The 23,409-nt window shown below is 43.4% G+C and overlaps 1 protein-coding gene across 5 annotated transcripts in view; it reads left to right on the top strand.

The window, feature by feature from the left end:
• The window catches only part of LOC132994061 (partitioning defective 3 homolog), a 378,183-nt gene that overhangs the window by 280,384 nt on the left and 74,390 nt on the right, over positions 1-23,409 (top strand). For all 5 annotated transcript variants that reach the window (XM_061064159.1, XM_061064160.1, XM_061064158.1 and 2 more), the window contains 2 exons: positions 10,201-10,329; positions 18,276-18,575. In XM_061064159.1, coding sequence (XP_060920142.1) covers positions 10,201-10,329; positions 18,276-18,575 — 429 coding nt within the window. The remainder of the gene's footprint in view (positions 1-10,200; positions 10,330-18,275; positions 18,576-23,409) is intronic.

Genomic DNA, 23,409 nt, shown 5'->3' on the forward strand with positions numbered 1-23,409 from the left:
CCTTCTAGTGATGTACAGTCACTATCTCTGAGAGTCCACTGGGTTCCTACTCTTACTCATCCTCACTTTACTCACAATTACTGTCACTCCCTCCCTCTTTCCTTCCATATATCCACCCACATCCCTCTTCCCTCCTCCTCCTCCCTCCCCGGCTGCCCTGGAGATTCATCGTGGCATTGACAGAAAGACCTCTCCCGTCTCCCTCTCTGAATGCTTGGAGGGATGTATATCACGGATCAGCGATTTCTCTGTCTGCTTTCTCGACGGACTCAAATACAGCGTTTGGGCCAGTGTGTGTGGCCATGCCCGTATTTCAAACGCTGACGTTTTACGAGACAGAAAACCCTTTCCTTCCCTTCTCTCCTCGCCTGTCCTTTAGTCGAGCATCTTCCACATCAGGGATGTCAGCGTCACAAAATGCATCTGTCTCCAGACTCATCAGCATGTAAATTAACTCGGAGTTAGACGGGAGAAGAGAAAAGACAAGAGGAGAGGCTTTAGGACCAAATTGATTAATGAGATAGTCTTGTACCATGACAATAATTATAAGCAGCTTCCTGACACCCCCAGTACACATCCTATTGGGCTAAAGTCTAACAAGGTAAACTCAGCTGTAAATCTATTGATAAGAAAGTGTGATCTCTATTTGAACCGAGTGAGTTTTCTGCATTTTAGAAAATCCAAAGTGTTCCGCTCTTCTTGGCACTGCTAACTCCTCTGTTGCCATCATTAAAAGAGCTGAGAGCAGACTTTGCATGTTGCGTTTGCTGAATGCTGAGTTTTCTGTGTTTGAGTCACACAGCAGCAGCGGCGGCCGGGCTGACGATACAGAGAGTGGCAGTGATCAAAATGGCCCATTAGGAATGCAGTGTGCCATACTGTATCTAGGTCACAGCCCGAGCCACCTACTGTAGCGCTGTCCTTTCCCCCCCCTCCCCCTCCCTGCATCCCTGCGTCTCTGTGTTTAAGACAAATATGAAACTCTAGGTGTACATGATGATGTGAAATCATTTGAGTGTGTCTGCATATACATGGATAAAGGTGATTTAAATGTCTGTATTTGCTAAAGATCAGGGTGTTAATGAAAGGAAAAAAAGTATCAGTCAGTATCATGGACTGAGTGACGTCACCCATTTGTTACTGAAGGGCGCTTTGGAAGCCGGACAATGGCGGTCGCCATGCTGGAATTGCTGTCTCAAGCTAACGGCAGGGGACGGTGGTCGATACTGTAGTTGGCGATACGCTCCCGTCCAGTTAGCTACACTTGAACCTTCTGACTGTGTCCTATCCTCCATCCACGACATGTGTGGTTCTCGCTCTAGCACCTGCCATGGTCATACCTTCTCCTTGTTTTCTTCCCGTCTTTCTTCTACACTTTCATGCTGTTTAACTTCCAGGTGAAACGTAGTGCGGGAACAGTCGAGCATGCTCAGAACTTCTAGGCCAGTTTGGGTCCGATTGAGGTTTATACATGCAAGACTTTGGGTTAGTCAGAAAATCCCTTAAGTATGACTTGAGTCAGAACAATCTGTGTACATGTACTTTTTTACAAGTCAAGCTTTGGTCTGACTTTTTTTTTAACACAACATGTAAACATTACGAGTAATACCGATAACACAACATGACTTTTCCTGACCTGAATGGATACAAATACAAAACCCACACACAAGGCCTATCATAACACCTGAACTTCCTCGGAGCTGCTCAAGTGCGTCTATGCAAATTGTCCCTCAGAACCTCCCTCTTCACTGCGCTCATACACTTTAATAAATGGCTGTATGAATGCGTTTGGACTGTTTATTTGTGTTGTAATGAGAGGCTTTAATCAGGGCTGTCAGGGTGTTTGAAATGTTCCTCTTGAGCGTGTGCAAAATCCTGGGCCCTCCCCGTCCTCTCACACAATACACAAACGCACACGCACACACAACTCAAGTGATTTATGTGAAACATTAAAGGCAATCATGTCGGGCTGGGCCTCGTTCTTTGTGTTGTGCAGGCTGTTTGAAATATGGAAAGCCAAGCTGTCTTATGATATACAGGCACACACATATAGATGAACAAACACACACACACACACACACACACACAGATGCGTTTGTGTACCTGCTATTGCTTAAAAATGAATAATTGGCACCCAGAGCAAACAGATGAATGCTGTTTTTTCATCTTGCAAACACAGAAACCCAAAGCAACCCACACACATGCAAAAACTTTCACTTGTAGATACCCATGCACCCACCGAGCCCACACACACACACACACACACACACACACACAGACACTTATTCAGCTCAACACTTGCTTTGATACTGATAGTTTGTAGATCCAAAGCGGAGAGCATCCTCAGCCATTCACTCTGAAGCGGCTCCATGTGCCTACACGCTGTCTGCTCTCTGTGGCAGTAAAAAAATAACATTTCTCAATAAGAGCGGATTAACTGTCGCTTGGATTTTGAAAATCCACCATGCCCTCCTCCACACTTACACACACATCTCCACATATAATGCTACAAACAAAGAAAGTACAGCGAAATATCTGAAGGGCTGAAATAACACCCTCTAAAAGAAGGCTGTTGGCTCTGTGCTGCTGACCATTTTCACACCAAAACCTATTTCAGTCCAAACCCTTTTCGCCTCTTTTCCTTTAGAGAGAAGCTTTTATCTCTCTGTCCGTCTTTGGTTATCTAAAAACCCAGACCACCTATGAAATGTAGGTGTTTTTAGGCCTTTGGACACTTTGATAAGGGGGAAACAGAGCAAGCCAGAATTTTGAGAGAAAAATGTGAAGATAGGAAAAAAAAAAAATCAGACAGAAAATAACAGGAAACACTACCTGACACGGCTCAAAAGAGATACATTTAAGTGTGAAAGCAATTTTCTACAGCACCAATCTCTATGCATGTGTATTTCAGGCAGAAAATCTTCATTTCCATACAACAACATCTTTATGGTAAACAGCTGAAGGACAGTCATGACGGTTGTGAAAGAGACTCTCTCATTGCAATGCAACGATCGAAGATGGCATACAAATCATAAACCTGTGAATTGTTTTGTTTTCCGTTATATTTTTTTGTGTGGAGGAAAGACCACGCAGAGCGTTCTCTGAAACTGTCTCTTCTCTGCTCGGGAGACGTGAGAGTTGTAGAGGTTTCTGGTGAGAATAATTTTTTCCTGCGTCATGCGCTCATGGCACTGTACCCCTACTGGTGCGAGGCCCTGATGTCATGAATAAATGCATGTCATACCTCAGCGGTGCGGGACACACCACTTTCTCACCTGGTGTGAACCATTTTGACTCCCATCCTCCCTCCTCCTCCTGAGCCTCTCACTGTTTTCACACCGTCGCTCAGAGAACGAGGACCTGGCTTCCCCCGCCAGAGATACAGCCAATCAACACAACCCCCCCAAACCCCCCCCCCCACTCGTCCTCTCTTCCCCTTAGGAGGAAATCGATTGGTTCAATGTGCACACACACTCGTCCAATGAGGTGAAAGCGCAGAGATGTCATATCTGGCTGCGACCTGTAAGAGGCAGAGTCTCTGTAAAAAAAAAAAAAAAGAAGGGGAATGTGCCACTGCATTTAATGTGGTGTCTTTTTTTAAAGGTGCATTGCATAGTATGAACCCCAGAGATGGTGTGTAATGAAACATACAAGCACACATCCACTGATGCACCTCTTAAAGTCTTTAAATTACTGAAGTGAAAATGCATCGGATTGCAGCCTACTTGTTTGAAACAGGTCTGGCTGAGCCGGGGGAAAGCGCTGACTGACATTACAGGTTGCGGATAATGAGTTCCACGGGGAGGGGAGATAATCGGCTGCCGGTGGCTTGGAGGCTGGAGGGACAACAGGAGAACATCCTCCCATACCTCTCTGGAGGTCTGTGTCCCTGGAAACCAGCAGCAGCGACCGTACGCTGAGGCCACTCGACGATAACGGATGCCCCCTTTAATGCCTATTAACGATCGCTGGGTCATAGTGTGATTCCTTAGAAAGGGAAGAAAAAAACCCTCTCTCTTTTTCTTCCTCTGACTGTCTTATTGGATTTTCTTTTTACAAGGCGTGTGTGTGTGTCACCCCAGGTAGAGAGTGTTTACTCACCACAGCTGCAGCAACACTTAGCTAGTAAGGAGGACAGACAGCCTTTCCCTCCTAACAAGCCACTATTAAAATCACATGCCACTGTCAGGGTTTTGCCCCAGGTGCAGCACCTTGCAGAGATCAGGCTTCTTGTTGACATGCCTCTGTGTAGGGGGGGGGGGGGGGGTAAAATGTGTTTGTTTGTGTATGAGCATGTGTGGCGGGCTAAACTTTCTGCTGTGTACTTTTTTTTGCCATCAATATGATGATAATAAAGTCTTTTGATTTTCTCTTCAGTACCAAAAAAGTGTATTTTCTACGGAGCTTTATAGATTATCACCGTGAAATTCAGTGGGTGGAGGCGTCGTTATTTATTTTCTTCCTGACTGCTACACACACAGTTTCAGGGTAGGGGGTAGGGGGTAGGGGAGGGGGGTGCTGAGACACCACATCAGACGTCTGCGGGGGGACTTCGCCCTGGGAGATTTGGATTAACTTTCAGGTTGGCCGAGCAGAAACCGTAATGATTCTCTCTGTCTGCCCCTGAAATTATCTTCTCATCACTTACTCAAACTGATAGATGCAGCCCCCCCCCCCACCCCCTTTTTCTTCTCTTTTCTGGCTCACCTGTTCCATCTGCAGGTTTTTGAATAATGCCGAAAGATTTAACACCTCACATGATGAGTGCATCACGTGATGTTAAATCTATCGCATTGTTGTTGCATTCACTTTTAGAAATCTGCACATCTCAGGAGAAGGAGTAGACAGCTATTTTGTGCTGCCCTCCCTCCGTCAGCAGCTTCCTGTGAACAAACCACAAATTCCCCACAGAAGATGTCAAAAGCGATTAACTTCTCTCAAATCTACTCCCCAGATTAAATGATTGTAACAATCAAACTGGCTTTGAGGCTTTGCATAATTTACTTTTTTTCCTCCCTCGTTGGTAATTCTGTCTTTGACTTTTTTTTTTTCCTCTACTGTTGTGCTGCAGCCTTGAAGTATTATTACCCTGTAAATCAATGAAGATGATGTATGAGGCATCCACTGCTAGTGGTATGAACCCTTCTGTTTTCTCTGATATATGAGGATGCATCATATTGAATGGAGCACCTATTTACTGACTGCTTCTCTAGGAATAGCAGCTACATACAGCACGGCAAGCTACTCTGTAATACAGCTAATGTGCGACGATGTGTAGGCAACATCATATTTTATGAGGTAATGATTACGGCTGTGACATGCCAAGACTCTTTGATTGAATACTTCATTTTTACTCTTGTTTATCACACAGTGGCTATCATAACGTTAATGTATCATATATTGTATATGACTGACACATTACAGAGCTACCAAATGAGGATCAATAGCCGATCAGACATCATCAGTAGAAAAAGAGTGATGGATCACACTGAGCATCTCAAGCTTTTGACTGCAGCTCTGTGGTCTCAAATATCCCCTGCATCCATCAAAAGTCTTCATATGAGTATCTCACTGATCTGCATCTCACCCAGCTGTCTTGTGTTTATTATCACGTCATCTTAACTGAATGTATTTCCACCCAGGTGGTTGTGGATCTACATCTCTCCTCACCATCATCCTTTGTCTTCTCTGGGCCCCTCTGCATTTGTGTATTCATCACTCTTGTGCTGCTGTTTGCCGCAGTGAGATAGACGCTTAGGGATGGATCATTAAACAGAGCCTCGGTCTGCTGGACTAAAGCAGTGAAAATAAGATCAGAGTTTTATGAGAATGCAAATGACATATAATTGTTTAGCAGCCTTTAATGGAGGGTGTCACAGCGGCTCCACAAGTGACCATTGCATGTCATTCCTCGTGGATGTTTCTTAGAGCATCTCAGCAGCCTCGTTGTTTTTTTGCAGAGCCTGTTCAAAAATCACTTCACAACTTTTCATACCAATGTTGAGCTGGCAATACTTTCTGTGTTTTATTATGTAGCTGTTTGCAGCATGCATCACAGTGAGGGAAAGTATTTATGTGCAGAAACCGACATTTAAAGACACTAAGGTCACATTGACATACAGTATGATATTCGGTGGCCTCGCTGCATTTCAGGGTTGAAGTTACAACAGTGTTGCATTTTTCATTTGGTTCAGTTTGCTTTCACACTGCACTTTGTCAAGCGCACCAGTACTTATCAAATGTTGTGTAACGTAGCCACCCGCCACTAGTTGGGGCTGTAGCTTGTGTCAGTGGCTAATGGCCATCCGGCATAATGCTGCACTATGACCTCGAAGTAAACAACAGGACAGTGGAAGAATGGCATCCCATAGCATGTATAGCCAAAGCCTGCCGTGCTAAATGTGTGACCACATTAAGCACAGTCATTAGCATTGTTACCTCCAAGGAGGACTGAAGGCTGGTGTTAGCAATCCTAATGTTAGCAACATTTTGCAAACCGTAACTTATTTGACATCGTTTACAGATCGCCAAATTTAACCACCTACAGCAAACTAAACTCTGATGCACTTGGAAGAAAACCGAGACCCCCCTTTTTAAGCAGGTCAGAGTAGCACGAAGGCTAACTTTAATGTGACTCAATAACAGGCAATAAAAATGAATAAAGAAAAAGCCACCTTTCTCTAATAATGGCCAGCCTGGTTTGCTTTTTTAAGTCAAATAGAAGCATTACTTTAACAGCAACTGTGTTTCATAACCAGGTGAAAAGGGTCCACTTACATTTTTCGGGGGATAAAAAAAGTATATTTTATTCTGAAACTTTTTCTGTTTGGGCTCAAATTAAGTTGTCTTACAAACTTCTGCAATTACTTCATCGCCAAGTTTCAGGTACTAATCAATATCTTATTATCAAGGCTCATCAACCTTACCCTCAATATAAGTATCCTAATGCCAGCCCTGATTAATGCCAGCATGCCAATACCGGTCCAAGAGTGTAACAGAAACGTCTGCGTTTCTTCTCCCCTCCTCACACTGATGAACTTAAAAATCGTTTCTGTTTTTTAATGGATTCCCTTCATTTTCTCGGATGGGACACACACATTGAAGAGGCGGGTATTAATGTCACAACAGTTTACTACTTTCACCCCATTTGTGCGTCACTGCTTAGAAAATTATAAGTCCAGAAACACTACATTGGGGTTTGTGCGTCATTGGAGGTTTGGTGGCTAATCCTATGTTCCAGCCGGGTCCCCACTGGCAGGGCTGAGGCAGAGGGCAGAACCATGTTGTCAGTGAACCCTCGAGTGTCCCGATAGCCTTCTAATAGCTCTGGTAGCACTGGTCCTTTCCTCCGCCTCCGCTTTGATGTGTGCCCTCCTTCTTAGACCACAGGCAACAGGGGAATAGCTGCGTGATCAGGGTCCCCTTCAGTCTAATCCGCCAAAATGTTTCACTATGACAAATCCCTCAATGTATTGATGTTGATCCAAACAGAAGAAAAAGTTTAGGTCAAAGTTTTTATCACTGAGGGTTAGTTTTTTTGGGGGGATATTGGACGAGACAGAAAAAAACTGGAAAAGGAAAAGAGGAAGCTACATTTTCCTGAGGAAGTTAATGAAAGTCCTTGAAGTGAGGCGAGGGAAGCTGTCACCTGCCCCGGTGATAGATAGCAGGCTGGCTATTATTAGCATCCACAGCCCCAGAGTTTTATGCCTTACTAGAGCCATTTGTTGATTAATTAATCAGGTAATGTATGCTATCCGTGCTACAAAAGAAACCAGATATAGCTCCCTCGGCCTCGCCTGGGCTCTCTGCAAAACCACAAACCAGGATCTCCCACCAGGCTGCAGCGCATTCAAAAGATTACAATTCTAAAGCAGCCGCTACCAAAGAGAAGCCACTTACACAGAGGTCCTGACTGCTTTCAATGTAAAGTGGAATAATAAACATCCATGAAGGAAACAGGATCCCATTTCATGAATATATTCACTTGCACTGGCCCGGAGTCAACCTTGTCTGATGTCTTTTTTTTTTCAGCATTCTGAGAAAGTTTTCAAACTGTCAAATAAAGCTCAGCTACGAGGACGGTATAAATAAACTGGGAGTGAAGCACGGCGACTCGGAGACATCAGAGCTTAACGCTTCCCCTTGTTCCTCTCTCTGAAATAGAACAGTACTGCTCCAAACAATGGAACATGGTAATCAATGAAGTCTGTGTGTATCCTGCAAAATCATTGAGCTCAGCTGGGTAATATAAACAGTCAATAAAAATCCTTGGTTATATGTATTGGGTTTATTCCCAGGTGAGGCCACATGCCCTCATTGGCATGCACTTGTTATTTACTTTCTTAACAATCATCAAAATGGACTATATATAGGCAGCCTTTATTTTCTACCAACTGGACAATCATTCAAAGTATAGGGTTTGGGGTTTTAACATTTTTGTAGGTTTGTGAAAATATTCACTTTTAAGACAAAAGACAGAACAAATAATTAGCATACATTGAATGACTTGGTGTTTTGGTACACTTTATAATTAGATGCTCATAGCTGCTCTGTGCATCCAGCATGTTGGAGGTAGAACAAAGACATGGCATGGTCCGCCTCTGGGGCAATGGACGAGTCAAATAATGCAGGAAATGAAGTTTTAATTCATGTGTGAAACAAAAATAGAATGGCATTTTTTTTTAACCCATGCATAGCGTTTCTACACACAGACTCTTCCCTGGGTGGATGTGGCCCAGTTGGTAGAGTCGGTTGTGTCCTAACCAGTTGGGGGTTCGATCCCCACTTACTGCAGCTACATGTCCGATGTATCCTTGGGCAAGAACCGTAACCCTAAGTTTCTCCCGCTGTCCATTTTATATGTTGACTTTTTCGAGGCCTTTATCCTGAAAGAAACTGTAATTTTCTGAGCATTTCTTGTTTTTCAAGTAGTTGCACAGAATGTGTTTTTTTTCATGGCCATATATAAAGAGAAGTACTCATCCTGGGATACAAAAGATAGTTTAAAACTGCATGTGGCTCACAGATGTGCTATTTCCTTTGTCAAAACGACCATGTGCAATTCCTGGATCTCTGTCTGTTAAACATCCTTTTTATGTATCCTGCTGTATTTCTACTTCCTCCACAGCTGGCACCTTTGAGGAGCAAAAGGAAATGACATCATACGGTCATGATCTTGTCTTTCCTGTTCTGTCTCATCGGGGAGAATATCCCTTAATCCTGAGCACAGGCACAACGATTCTATTATGCTATCTTAGTTTCAACCACTAGCACCTTGTTGTGTGCAGTGTATACTCCAGTTGTTTCAGATAATAGAGATGTCTATTAATTGTGTGTGTGTGTGTGTGTTTGTGAGTTTGCAACTCTGTAGATTTACTGTACTCCATGTCAACTGCATACCTCCTCTCCATTTTTCCTTCCCTCATCATTTTCTCACACCCTTCAGTCAGCCAGAGGCTTCCAGTCATTTATTCTCCCAGCACCGAGCTCGGCCGTCCGGATGAATTTACGATCATCGGCTCGGCTTATTCTCACCTCGCTGTAAAGCTGTAACAGATTTACCACCGCCAGTGTGTCACCCTCGTCATTAAAATGTAAAAGTTTGCGACTCTGCCTAGAAAGTTACAAATGGTGGCAGGCAGTGCGGCCGCTTCCTCCACTTACACTGGCGCCCAGTTGAAGGTAGTTTGTTCCCTGCTCGCTCAGAAACTAAATCATGTGCTGTCACTGCTCCGTCACTCTAAGTAAAGTCTACAGCTCAGGGAGGAAATGGGGAGCTCATCCTCTCCTTCAAAAAAAAGGTAGTGTTGCCATTTTATACTTTTTGCAGACAACACACTGAGGCTTTTTTTTTTTCACTCTCCACGATGGAGAGTTGGCAGGAAGGGGATTCACATCATTGAGTTATCTCCTGATATGTCTTAGAGCAGTTTGATTGCATTTATATGAAAATGGCCAAGTTATTCTTTCAATAACGAAAGGATGCCTTTGGAGACTCCTCCTGAGCTGTCTCCCCCGTACACATCCTACCTGGAGGATTTTGACAGTTTGACACTTTAATTTCCTACGGAGTATTTCACCTGAATCTCATGGACAAAGGAAGAGACATGCTGCTGTAGAAAAAAAAAACATATTGGGTTGGAAATTATTAAAGCCTTGGTGTGTGCTAAATCCTTTCTGCCCCTCTGTATTACTCAGGTTCGGGAAGCACCGGAGGGACGAGCGTCCAGGAGACAGGATAGAGAGGAAGGGCTCCAGTAAATCTAAAGCTGAGGACATGCAGGCGTCAGAGGAGGAGACCCTGCGGATGAGGCTGGAACAAGAGAGGTGAGTGCTCATACAGAGCCCTGGCTTGCTAAAAGCCTTCACAATTAAGCCCCAGCCGAACAAAACAAACAAAAAAATAAAAAAAATACTGCTGACCAGAAAATTAGCAAACAACCTAATTAACAAAATGGTGAATCGAGGTTTGGAAATTTCTGGGAAAGCACTCGGATGTCAATTTGTGAAACGTCCTTTTTCTTTTATATCAGTACATTAAATAGATCATTTATGGATTGTTGTTGCCTCCGCCATTCAAAGGCGCTGACCTCCTAATGGTCCTCGTCGGCCCCTGTGGATTTGGCATGATTGAATGGTGCTCATTATAATAGTGAAATCGATGTAGCTCTGCATTTGTCTTCTCCTGCAGCTCACCCAGGTTGTTAATCGCTCAAGTCTTTTTTATCTGCCCCCTCTTGGCTCCATGTCCTCTGGTATTTGTGGACACCAGGACATGCAGGAGAATGAGGCGAGGCGTTGGATTTTACCGTGCTCTTATCCACTCACAAACAAGTCCAATTCAATTCCCTGCAGCGGAGAACACAATATAGGTGGCAGGGTGAATGAAAAGACAGCTTGCTGCCTCCATTGTTCTCAAGCAGCCAAATGAACTCAGTAATCAAACTGGCATTGGTAATAATGGCTAATTGAATTCAAACAATGAGGCTCGATACGCTCCCTCTTTCTGCGAATGGAAAGAAGGATGTATGACTGTCAGAAAATGCATGGTACCAAAAACACAAACAAATGCTTCCAGAAGCCCAGTCCCCTGCTGAATGGAACATCTGGAGGCCTAGCTTCAAAAGCCGTTGCACATTTCTTTTGAGTATTCATCTGTGACTTGTAATGAAGGTCTCCTCCACTGTGAACCCCCTCTGGCTTAGGGCCCAACACATTTCCTTCAGCGCTCCCTGGAGACTACCGGGGCCTGGCCCTCCATCCAGAATTTGTCCCCTTTGAGAGTCTCCCAAAGGACTGTCGGTCTGAGAAGCAGAATCAGCACAGACATGCAGTGGGCACGAGATGTGTGCAGTGCATACCCTCACAACTCCTCGTCTCCCCACAAACACATTCATGCTATTTAAATCTCATTCCTTCTCCCTATTACCACTGTCACCCATTCTCTTTGTCTTCTACTTTGAGGGGGCACACTCTCATTCCCAGATCTGTTTGGGTCCGTTCTGCATGTCTGAGCTCCGGTCTCTGCTCCCAGTGCAAGAGGCCAACCTAATTCTTTCCTTTTTTTTACCTGTTCTCAAATCCCATCACTCAGCCAGACTGGAATTGTCCCTCAGTTAATGGAAACAGAATCCTGAGGGAAATCGTTCTTGGTAATAATAACCCAACCTGCCATGAAGACCGGTCGATATTCAAAGCGTCAGGGTTCAGCAAGACGACAGCTCAGAAATCCATTACTTCTTGTACTTTTTTTGGTAGTAACACTGCATAACACTCTCAAGGTGTTACATTTGATTGTCGTAGTTCTCTGCTCAAGGCACAAACATTGATTGATTACATTGCTGCGGCGGAGACAGGGCCATTCAAGAGTGCCTTTATGAAATTATGGATCGGACCGTAGCGGCTCTCTCCGAAGTTGGCAATCGCCGGCCAGCACCCGTGTGTCAGCACGACCCGACGTGGGCTGCAGCCAAACTCCCGGCTCGGCTGACATTAGCGATCATTAATTCAAGCAGACGGCTTTGACAGGGGCTTTTAGTGATTCAAAATAGGAGTCAGTGAAGAGGTGAGGCAGATTAATTCATAAAACCTGCCCTTTCTACTCTGCAATAAGGCGGCTACTGCCATATATTTAAAACTCTGACCTTGATATGATTCATGCAATTTATGGTTTGGCCTGCACTCCTCGCAGACACGGCTCATCTATTTAGAGTTTAGAATTTTCTCCTCTATTGATATCTTGTCAGCTTAGTTTACGGACTAAATATGACGGAGAGGAGAGTTTATAAAACTCTGACTTCATGCGGGGGGCATGCAGCTTTGGTGCATCCACTTGATGAAGAGTGCTTATCAGCCGCATTTGTTTTGCTCAAATCTGGCAGATTGTACCCATCTCATGTGATTGACTGTTTCATGTCTCATGAAGACTGCGTTAAAACCTGTGGTTAGGCTGATGTAAATCTTTGTTTAGCCCAGCAGAAGCAGCCATTACTCTGTTTTTTTCCTGTCTGCGGCCAACACCCGAAACATCCCAATCTGATGGGCTCATGTTGAGAGGACTGTGGTCAAAACAAGCCCTCTGATTGGACCTTCTGTGTGTTGGAAAGGAGCTATGTCTGTGGCTTTGGCCCTCATTCATGCAAGGCCAAGGGGGGGAAAAAAGAGAGAAAAACCACAGGGATGGTACTGTTGTTGAAGCGTCTATCAGTCTCTGCCTTATCTCTGCACATGTTAGCCCTGGAACTATGTATTCCTGGCCAAAATGGAAAGCACACAAAAGACAACCTGACAATGTTCCTTCTTCATTTTCTGCCTGAACCAAACTCCATTCTCTGTCTTGCACTCTGGCAGCTGATTATGATGTCCATTCCCTCTTATCTGCTTGGCTCCGGTTGGCTTCTAATCAGTGGCCAGCACTCCACCGCCACTCTCCTCTTTCGTGCTCCCTAGACCACAGCAGAGCACATCCCTGATTCCCCCCCCCCCCCCCCCCCTCTGTCAGTGGTCTGCTTCCTCTTGGTTGTTGTTTGACTCTCTGTTGACTCTAGATAAACACAACCTGACTAGGGTTTCTGGATTGGGTTACACAATTCACGTTAAACAGTCAACCTGGATGAAGAGCTAGAACTTTGTATTTCATTCAGCTAATAACTGTTTCTTTCTTCTACCCTGTTGAGCAAGTCATTTTCTTTACGATAAATCTCAGTTTTTTCCATCATGATGACTGTGTACTCAACGTTATCATTTCACTTTATCAAACCATCTGATTAATATGGTATCTTATTGGAGTCTTATTTGCATAGAGTTCAAAGGAAGCTCCAACTGGCTGATTGGGAAGTATGATTGCATTTGTAATTATATTGATACCTACAGCAAGTTAATGCGATTGTTACACAGAGAATTAACACTGTGAAAACTTGCACAATTATCTCTGTGATTGCATTATGCTGTTACGAGCCAAGTGTCAACACGAAAGATGGGCGATCTGAGGTTTGCGATTCTGCACAGACAGCTGCACGCCGAGTCATTTGTGCCACTTTGATTGGATTCAGATACATTCTGGCCTCCATCTGCACTTCAGAACAAAAGACCGTGTTTTGGTGGAGGAGTTATTAAAAAGAAAAAAAAAATCTATTCAAGACAGCTGGATGAGAAAGTAAAAGAGCATGCTAACAATGCATATTGAGGAGGCGTGCGTTCAAGCTTCTAAGTGTGTTGACTTCAAAATGAGTGTCTGAGAATACAGACGGCCTCCCTACACCCACCCCGCTTTCCTCTTGCCCCCCCCCCAGCCTCCCTTGGGTGGATTTCACATTGACAAACATATGGAAATGGAGTCTGCCAGCTTTGTTGGTCCAGAAAAACAACAGTGTAGGATAAACAGTGAGCTGTATTTAGTGTGGAAAGAGAGGGCTTGAGGTGAGCTGAAGTGTTGCTGCCAGCTCACACCAGGTCTTTCATTTTACCTATTTAATCTGTTAAAGTAATTACTACATGACAGCCCTCTGCCTCCACATTCATGCCTCTGAAATGTTACTTTTAGCATCATTACAAATTCAGCTTTCATAGAAATTGAGCGGCTCAATGTGGTGCTTTGAATAACAGGAAAAAAATATCAGTAAGGGTTTAAAAAGGAGGGATGTTAAAGAAATAATGTCATCTGGCTGACACTTAATTTTCTTGAAGACATGGTCTGTCAGTGGATTAGTGGGTGAACTCTATCTGCCCTGAAAGCCTCAGCATTACACTGTCTAGACTCTCTGCTAGCCAGGAGGAAATGCCTTTTGACTTCAATGCTATATGCAAGTTAGTTAGCATTGTATTCTGCACAAAGGTACACATGGGGTCAGTTCTACTTCTAAGATTATACAGTAGAAGACAGACGACATACTGTATAAAGACCTTAAAGAAACCAGGCAATTACTGACATAATACTGGAATAATCTTCCTCTCTGTCATCATTGTAATTAAAATGAAAATCCTCAGCAGAGCTGCTATGAAGCTCTGCAGCTCGACCGTCCCCCCTTTTTGAAATAAAACCTCCCCGGGCTGGTCGCATTAACAGCCACTGTGTCGTCCCCTCTCAAACGTAGTGTCTGCTAAGAGGAGAAGAGAGGAGAAGGGGCAGGTAATTGGGGCTGTACAGTAATAATGTGTTTAGTGTGGGCAGCACTTTCCTTAGTGTTAACATGCTGGGCCATTAATTGGCTAATGGAGTATATATATATGGTACAGCGCGGGGTGGTCTCTCGGGAGAAAGTGGGGGGAAGGAGAGGTGGAAGAAATGGAGCAGCAGTCGCAGGTTGCCCAAGAAAAACACAGGTGGAAGGTGTGCAGCTGCGGAGCAAGACAGTGGATACCAATTTCAGAAGGATAGCTATTATGATATTTCAGGCTGGACCATAGTGCTGGGCTATCATCTTTTTTTCTTTTTTTTTGCAAATGAGATGAATAAGAATGTCACTTTTAGGTGACACAGTTGCTAAACCAACGGCAATGACATTATTGAAATGTCAATAATGACATCTGGTTTATAATAATACACTCTGGAATTTAGCAGTCAAACATCCATTAGTGTCATAAATACATTTAGGACAACACTGGAAACACTGGAGCACAGGTACATTGCTAGGTAGACGTCTGACAATGAACCGACACAGAAGGGAAGAAACCCAGAGACATAATACAAGGGGCACACAAAACACTGATGTTGCTGAGAGAGTGGGCGAATGACATGTGGGAAAGTAGCTACACGTCGGATTCGTCAGCGTCCCAGTGCCCCAGTTCAGCTACAACAAGTTGGGATCTCTCACTGCAGACTGACAGGTATGCATGCAAATGAGTTTTCTTCATGAACAAACAGGTCGATGTTTGTCCAGCAGAGTCATGACCTCTGCCTGAAGATCGGAGGATTTGATGAGACCGGTGCCTCATATTGAAAATGGATGACAAAAACAAAGAGATAGTAACTCATTACACTCATAACAAGAGCATGACTCTTTTTTTTTTGGCTCGTTAATATCTCTTAATTATATCTCACCTAATAGCTTTATCCATGTCAGACTCCTGAGAACTGTAAGAGAAGTCTCTCTCTTTTAGCTTCATGTCGCCAGTCTAGCCACGGCCCATTATCTCATCCCAAATGTCAATACTGCCGTTTTTATGAATCCGATTAGTCCATAAAACGCCAGAGGGTCTTGAGATCCCAGCGGACTTCCGTGAACCTGTGGTAACATCATTGTCTGGCCCTTCCTGGCAGAGATCTGACATCACTTTAGGCCAGATGGCAGGTGAAAGGGCTTGTGGGAATTAGTGTTTTTTTCTCCCTTGTCCTCCATTTCCTGATATCACAAGCTACAGCGAGACAACACTGAGCACACACAAGTGCACTGTTCAGCTGATCATTTCCATTTTGTACCTGGTCTGCGACTATGCAAATACACACCGAGCCAGCTAAGAGGCTTTATATTTGACTGGGTATCACGCAACATTGCATCAGGCCTCCATCAAAATCTCATTCCGAAGATAATGCTGAGAAAATGGGATTTTGGTCGGCTAAAAATAAACAAGGCAGTCCGTGGTTGGGATGTGGGAATTGGGTTAATCCGTCACTGAAAAATGGTGATTGTTTGAAATGTGATTACTGTTATTAAAATACACAGACATGGGAGAGAGAGTCAGGCTGGAAGGGATTCCAGCTTTGTTCCAAACCTGTCAATCATCTGTGAGAAGCAGCAGTGAGGGGTCAGAGGTCGCTTATAACCTGAGGTAATAGGGAAGTCTAGCACCAGTGGGAGGTATGTGTCTGCATGCATGTGTGTGTTACCCTGCAGCAGGGATACAACATCTGGAACCAGTGAGCAGTCTAGTGGCTGCTGCCAGGGTCACCGCAGTGGGAGGTCAACTCCCTCCCTCCACTTGTCCTCAAACCTTTCTCCTCTGTGTTCCCCATTGTCCCCCCCTCTCGCTCCCGTGCCAAACCATGACTGAGTCTTGTTTGCCGTGGACAGATGGGTATTCACACGGAACCGTTCTCCAGCACAGGAGAGGCTCTGTGAGAGGCTCTGTTGTGCGGAAGTGATCCCAGGGAGAGGAACGGCATGGAGGGAGAGGAGGAAGGAGGAAGAGGAATCTAACTGTATTCTTCTCACCTCCTGTTGTTAGAAAACCTGAGGCACCAGAGCAGTACACTCCTCTCTGCCCCCTACATGCTCATGGAAAACCACTTAGACTCTTGTTAAAGAATATTTAAATTTCCTCTCCATTCATTTCCTTTTATTTTGTAGGAGTTTCTTTGGAAGTTTTAGGAAAAGAGGTCTGTTCCTCAGGTCTGGGCTGATCAATATCTGTGATTAATCATGGAAGTTAGAAAAAGATTATTTGAATGTTGGCAAGAGCATCTTCTTCCTGCCAATGTTGTTTGCCTTTCTCTTTGTGCTGTTCTTAAACAGAAACCATCATCTTTCCTATTTCTGTACGAATAAAGTTTCTACAAATAGGCACATGTTTGAGCTGGGGAGCTAGCATTTTTTATATTTTGTGAAAACTTTTGCAATGTTGTTGGAAATGTTTCCATCAGCAGAGCGAGATCAAATATTGAATAACGCGTCCCTTATCTTTAAATAAACAAATTTTCCTCTTGGACAAAATACAAGTATCTTTAAAAACAACAACAATGAATACTGGCCAGTTTTGGCACTTAGCTTCACTCAATAAATACAAAGGAAAATGAAAATAATTGGCAGAATTACAGACATTTCAAACCATCCATAACCTCCTACCACTGAGCAAAACACTGCCATTTGTCAGACATCTGAAACCTCATCAAGTTTCATTTCTGCACAGTTTCCTGCATGACAGTGATTCCCAAAGTGGGATCTTAAGTTATGACAGGGTGGGCGTGACAAGCCTAAATAAAATCAATGCAGACCGTTTTACACTGCCTTGAAAAATGGCAAATTTTAGAAAAGGTCTTCCAGGTTAACACAAGTCCAACAATGAATCTACAGCAGATGTCACAACTACTAAAATAAAGACAAGAAAAGACCTGTTCAACAGACGGTAGACTGTGCCGCACTCCTTCCTTTTGCCACATCCTACCTGTGTGAGATACGGGTTTTTTTCTGCAGTTGACTCAATCAACACAAAACACAGATAAAGCTGGACACTGAAAATGAACCAACAGAGACAGACTCACAGCTGTACCTCAGACCTGAGAAGATTTATAACATAAAACAAGCCCACAGTAGTCATGGAAAATGACTGGAAGTTTTTTTTTTTTACAGGGATTTGTTCATATTCAGAGTCGGGTTTAAAAGTAATGACTGTTGTTACATCTTAAATATTTGGAAGGTTCATGTTGTAGTATCACTTTAAATTGCTTTCTTTGTGAAAGGTGCTCGTTAGTTTTTTTTGTTTGTTGTAAAACACTGAAGTTGCTGATCTGAACTTTTTGTCGACAGTGTTTTAAATCAGTTCTAAAAAATATAAGAATGTGTGAGCATAGGGTGTGAATGAAGGTGTGTTGAGTGTTTATCTATAAAGGTTTATGTGTGTTGATGTGTATGATGAAAGGTTGAGGGATATTTCCATCTGCCAAAGGGGGGCCGGCAGAAAAAGTTTTGGGAACCACGGTCCTACTCGATAAAAACAGAATAAATTGTATAACATCGACTCCCCTTTTTCCAGTGAATAAACTTGAATCATGTCTTTCCTGTGCCTAATTTCTAGTTTGACACTTATTCTCTATTCTGTCTCGTTTGTGTTTCCCACAGGATAGCGGCAAAGACTCGGGAGTTCCGGGAGAGGCAGGCAAAAGAAAGGGAATACGCCGAGATCCAAGACGTCGTCAGCCGCACTTTTAGCTCGGACGAGGAGCACACCTACGCGGGCATCGGGTCCTTAGACTCATCAGACAGTAACAGCCTCGATCCTTACAGCCACCCGTACCACCTCCCTCAGAGTCCACAGAGTCCCCACCTTCCTGTGAGCGTCCAGGACAACGGCCCACCGCTGGAGGCTCTGTATGCGCAGGTCAACAAGCCCCGCAACGGACGCCCTGCAGCTCCTGACAGGTAGGGGGCACTAAAAAAAAAAACTAATTGAAACGCTACTAAACATACAGATCCACAAAGTGCTTTGTAACGCTCTACCATCCTCGGTCATTCAAATGACACTAACTAGCTTTGGGGCCTTTGTGCTTTGCAACAATCCTGGTCATTTACACCTCATCTATAATGTATGAGCCGTGGTTATGATCATATTTGTTCTCCTTTGCTTGTCATGGGGTAACACATGCCGCAAAGAAAAACAATGAATTTCACTCAGTGTTTTATCACTGTCGCATCCCACCAGGCATCGCTCCAGGTGCAGGTGGGATGAATCCACAGGCAGGTAGAACAACAGGAGCATATCAGTAATTCTCCATGTGTTAGAATTTAATATCAGGCTGGTGTTGTTGTTTTTTTTTTTCATTATCCTTGGATCACAGGTAATCCTCCCCAGCCTCTCACACTGAAAGTCACGCTGCATGTGAGTTCAGCTTGTTGTCGCTGGGGGGGTTAGTATCGCTCATAACCTCCGTGTCAACACGTTTATATATACCACGAGACGCTTTGGTTTCATGTTCCTGTGTTCTGTTGTCAAAAGGCCTGTTCTCTTTATTAGCCAGTAAATTAATTATTAATAATGAATACAACTTTATCGACTTGTGATTTTCTCGGTCGAATGACATTTGTCTGTTTGACTGTTTGTTCCCTTTATCTTAACTCAGTATCTAATTTGAATATCATCCTGAGGCTTATAGTACATGCAGCTTTTGTTGGATGTTCATTACAACATTTCCAGCCCATATCATACCTCATTATTGTTCTAAACTGTCTCAATCACTCATTTGAACTCATAACAGGAACAAACAAATCCAAACAGGTTAGCAGACAGAAGGTGTGTGCTCGTATGTGTTTTGTTTTTTTAAAAAAAAGGAGAATATCTCTGTGGGTTATTTGAATGTTAACACTGAGAGAAGCTAAAAAAAAAACAAGCTCAGTAATCGGGGCTGCTGTGGCTCAGTTGGTCGTCTCTTACTGTAAGCAGAAGGTCGGGGGTTCGATCCCCAGCTCCTGCAGCAACATGTCTGATGTGTCCTTGGGCAAGACACCTTACCCCTAGTTGCTACCGCTGCTTTGTCGGCGGTGTTTAAATGTGTATGAATGGATTTGTTAATACTGATGATCACTTAACATAGCAGTACACTCAGATATGTATATTTCTTTTCTAGTCAGAAGACTAGAAAAGAAATATACAAGCTCAAATCCATTTACCATTTTTACTCCAAACAAGCCGGTTTCAGCTTATCTGGCATTTCCTTCTGATGTATTATGCCCTCTGAAAACCAGTAGAGAGGCCCTGACTTACAGTGTGCAGTCCTGTTGCTCCTGCATTACTCTTTAAACTAAACACAACAATGCCGGTCTTTGACAACACAAGGTCTTTTTCATCTCATTTTTTTGGAAAAAAAAGGGTACAACTGAAAAAGCATTCATAGTTTCTATAATATAAACTTGATTAAGTAGGCAAACATATGATCCTATCTCTAAATGTTGCATCCTCCCCCAAACTCAAAAATGATCCAAAGCAATTTCAGGTGTTGTGTCAACACACACTTGACTTTGTTTCTATACGATGCCGTTCCTCTGTTGAGTTGCCGGTGTTATAAGAGCTGCAGATTTCTCGTTGGTCTTATCCAGTGGTGACGAGTCAGGAGATTTCCATCCCCACGCTGTCCCAGAACCTTTCAGGGGGAGTTATTAATGGATCGGATCATACCCCCCTCCTGTGACTGACAGCTGTCACCTGGGGGCATGCGACCTTTCACTGCCGGGCTCAGGTGTGGTGTGGTGACCATGACAGAGCACCTCTGTGTGTGTGTGTGTGTGTGTGTGTGTGTGTGTGTGTGTGTGTGTGTGTGTGTGTGTGTCCCTTAAGAGGATTTAGAGAGGTAGAATCTCCATCCTGTTACATCCCCTATGACACGTCAGAGTAGATATGACAAGGTTATCTGTCCACTGATAGCCGCATGCCTCTGCATCCGGTGGGCTTAGCGCTGGCCACCGATCCATACGTCCCAAAGTGAAGGTTACCTCCACATGTTTCCTCGTGATAGCCTCGTGGTGTCACAAGCAACTGTAAACTACCTTACAGCCCGAGCAGAAGTTTAAGACGAGCCTGGATGTTTGACTGGCATTCAGTGAGTCTGCTGTGTGTACAGATCACACAACTCTAAGATGACATGATGCTGATGACTCTCAGCGGGGATATCAATAAGCTCTGTGCAGAGATGAAGTATGAAAGTGTTAAAACAAGACAATCATATGAGTGATTAGGGTCTTTTTTCTTCTTCTTCTTCATTACCAGAGGGAATATTAAAAGCAACCTGCTTAGTAGCTTTCAAAGAAATAAAAGGGACAAAAAAAGAGATCCTTCTACAAGAGTGGTTTTATTGTAAGCAGATGCTTTGCTACTTAGAAATAGATTACAAAAACAATGTCTCTAATAGATTTAGGTTTGTTCAGATTTAGCTTCATTTCCTCGGACCATCTGGAAGCTCTTCCATGTTTCTGCTTTTTTTTGTCTTACAAATCCGTATCACATCTTTTTTTTTTTTTTTAGATTAGAAAATTAAAACAATATTCTTCTCATGAGGTTGCCTCTGAAATATATCCCTTTCAAAACATCAACAGCTTGAGAAGTCCCATCGTGCCTTTCCTGCCTCTTGTGTTTTTTTGGGGGGGTTTTTGCAGCTTCTTGGAAGCAGTGAATTCTCACCTTCACGGGTTTGTCTCAGCGTAAAAAGCTTAGTGCTGCATGTTAATTATAAATACGAGCTTATATTTAGTTTGGGGTCCTGAGCCTTGAGTATCGATAGCACAGTGTGGAGTTTTTTATTTGCAGGCACAGGATTAGCTGCTGTGAGTGTTGTGATTTGATTTGAAATATGCGCCGTGTGTTCAACACTGCATTTTTGTTGTTGTTTTGTTTTGCACCTCTAGCTGCTTTGCATATCTTGTGTGTGCCAGCCCGGCTGTACGTCTGTAATGTTTGTCTTGCTGCCTTTGAGATATAATATGCACCGGCTCTTATTTAGCTCGCAGGCTTTCTATTTACAACTTGCAAAAAAAAAAAGGAGCTTGAAACACATTCAGATTCAAGACTCCTGTCACTTGCCTATCATGACAAACATAAACAGTGATTTGCATTTCTAAATTAAACGTAATGGAACTTTCATTGTCAAATATAAAGCACCAGCACCACAGGTTGTGCAATCATTCTGACGGCTCCGCGCATCAAGACAGCAAAATTGGATTCTCAACTTTAGTTTTTGCCATGTAGAGAGACAGTATGACTGACTGTGTCTTCACTTTCTAACCCTGCCACTGTTTCTTCAACCCAGTGTTTTGAAAGCTGCAAAGATAACAAGAACTTCCTGTTTGAAGGTCGGGGGAAAAGGACGTGGATGAGGTTTGTTCAGGCAGAACGCCCATTCCTGGCTGTCAGTCAGTCTTCAGTATGAAAGAGAAGAATGAGCAGCAGTTGACCCTGACCTGGATCCTGTTTCACCCTCTGAGGTGGACCCTGGAGAGACGCACTCTGATCAAAGGGGGCACATTTAACCACCTTACTTACACAGATATTTGAATTATTTTCCCGTAGAGTTAACGTCCACATTCAGACATCTGACAGCAAGTCTTGCAACCTACCTGAATATACTTCAACACATCATGCTTTCATGTAAACATGCCACAGTGTGTCACAGTATGAACAACAATTACATAATTATGTGTGTTTGAGGCTATCTCTACACTTCTACAGTTTTATCCGATATTATACATGTAGAATTAAAACCAATACAATCTGTCCTTCCACACTAACACCTGAAAACACATCTTCCATGATCACTCACCTTCGTGATCATGCAAACAGTCACCGGCTCTCTCACTGAAGAACAGCAGAGCTCCATGCAGGGGGATAATGCAGCTGAAACAATTTTCATTAGTATTAAAAAATGCATGATGATGTTCACACTTGCAACAAACTCCTGAAAAGTTCCTGAAGTTTTTGGAGTTGGGGGTCGGAGTCGGGTTCGAAAGCTGCATGTGTGAACTCAGACAGCTGAATGTTTCACTCAGACGTTATCCAGAGTTTCTCCTGCAAAGCCCCGTAGTAGAATTCCCACTTGAGGTCCGAGTGAGCTGATGTGACAACGCAGCAGGATATACATTAATCAGGAGAATTCATCTTGTGCGAGTAGGAGAGGGTCTACACAGGATCTTCCTCTCTTCGCATGTAAATTAAACCGCTGCATTATGTTTTCTGTTCACCAGTAAATTCTTCTCCGCTCTTTGATCTCCATTTTAAAGTTTTTGTGCAAAAACACAATTCAAAGGAATTCAATGGTTTAAACGGCAGAATTGACTTTCAAACAACATGTAGCTTCTTTTCCAAAAGTACTGACTTAAGCCTAAACATAGGAAAAGTTAAAAAAGCAAATAGTGTGGATGTAGCCTGAGTTAAGGTTCAAGCATGTCAACATAGTAAAGTTTAATCTGTTTATTTATTTATGTTATTATTAAAATCCATAAGTTAGTAAAGCCAACCGTTCTGTCGTTGGCTTGTTGACACGTTCTCCTACAGCACAGTAAATAACATGACATGGGATGTCACCATGGTGGATGCCATCTCCTGATTATCATATGACCTCTAGCAGCGTAGCAGCAACTGCACAAATTGTACTTGTTAAAATTGGTTCAAGGGAAAAAAGTAAATGGAAGCAAATTGAGTTGAAATTAGTAGCCTTTCCTTTAATTTTTCAGCCTTGGCCAGAAAAAAAAGCCACCAAAGGCGGTGAGTGTG

Source organism: Labrus mixtus, chromosome 19 (assembly GCF_963584025.1).
Source record: "Labrus mixtus chromosome 19, fLabMix1.1, whole genome shotgun sequence".
NCBI classification, from domain to species: Eukaryota; Metazoa; Chordata; class Actinopteri; order Labriformes; family Labridae; genus Labrus; species Labrus mixtus.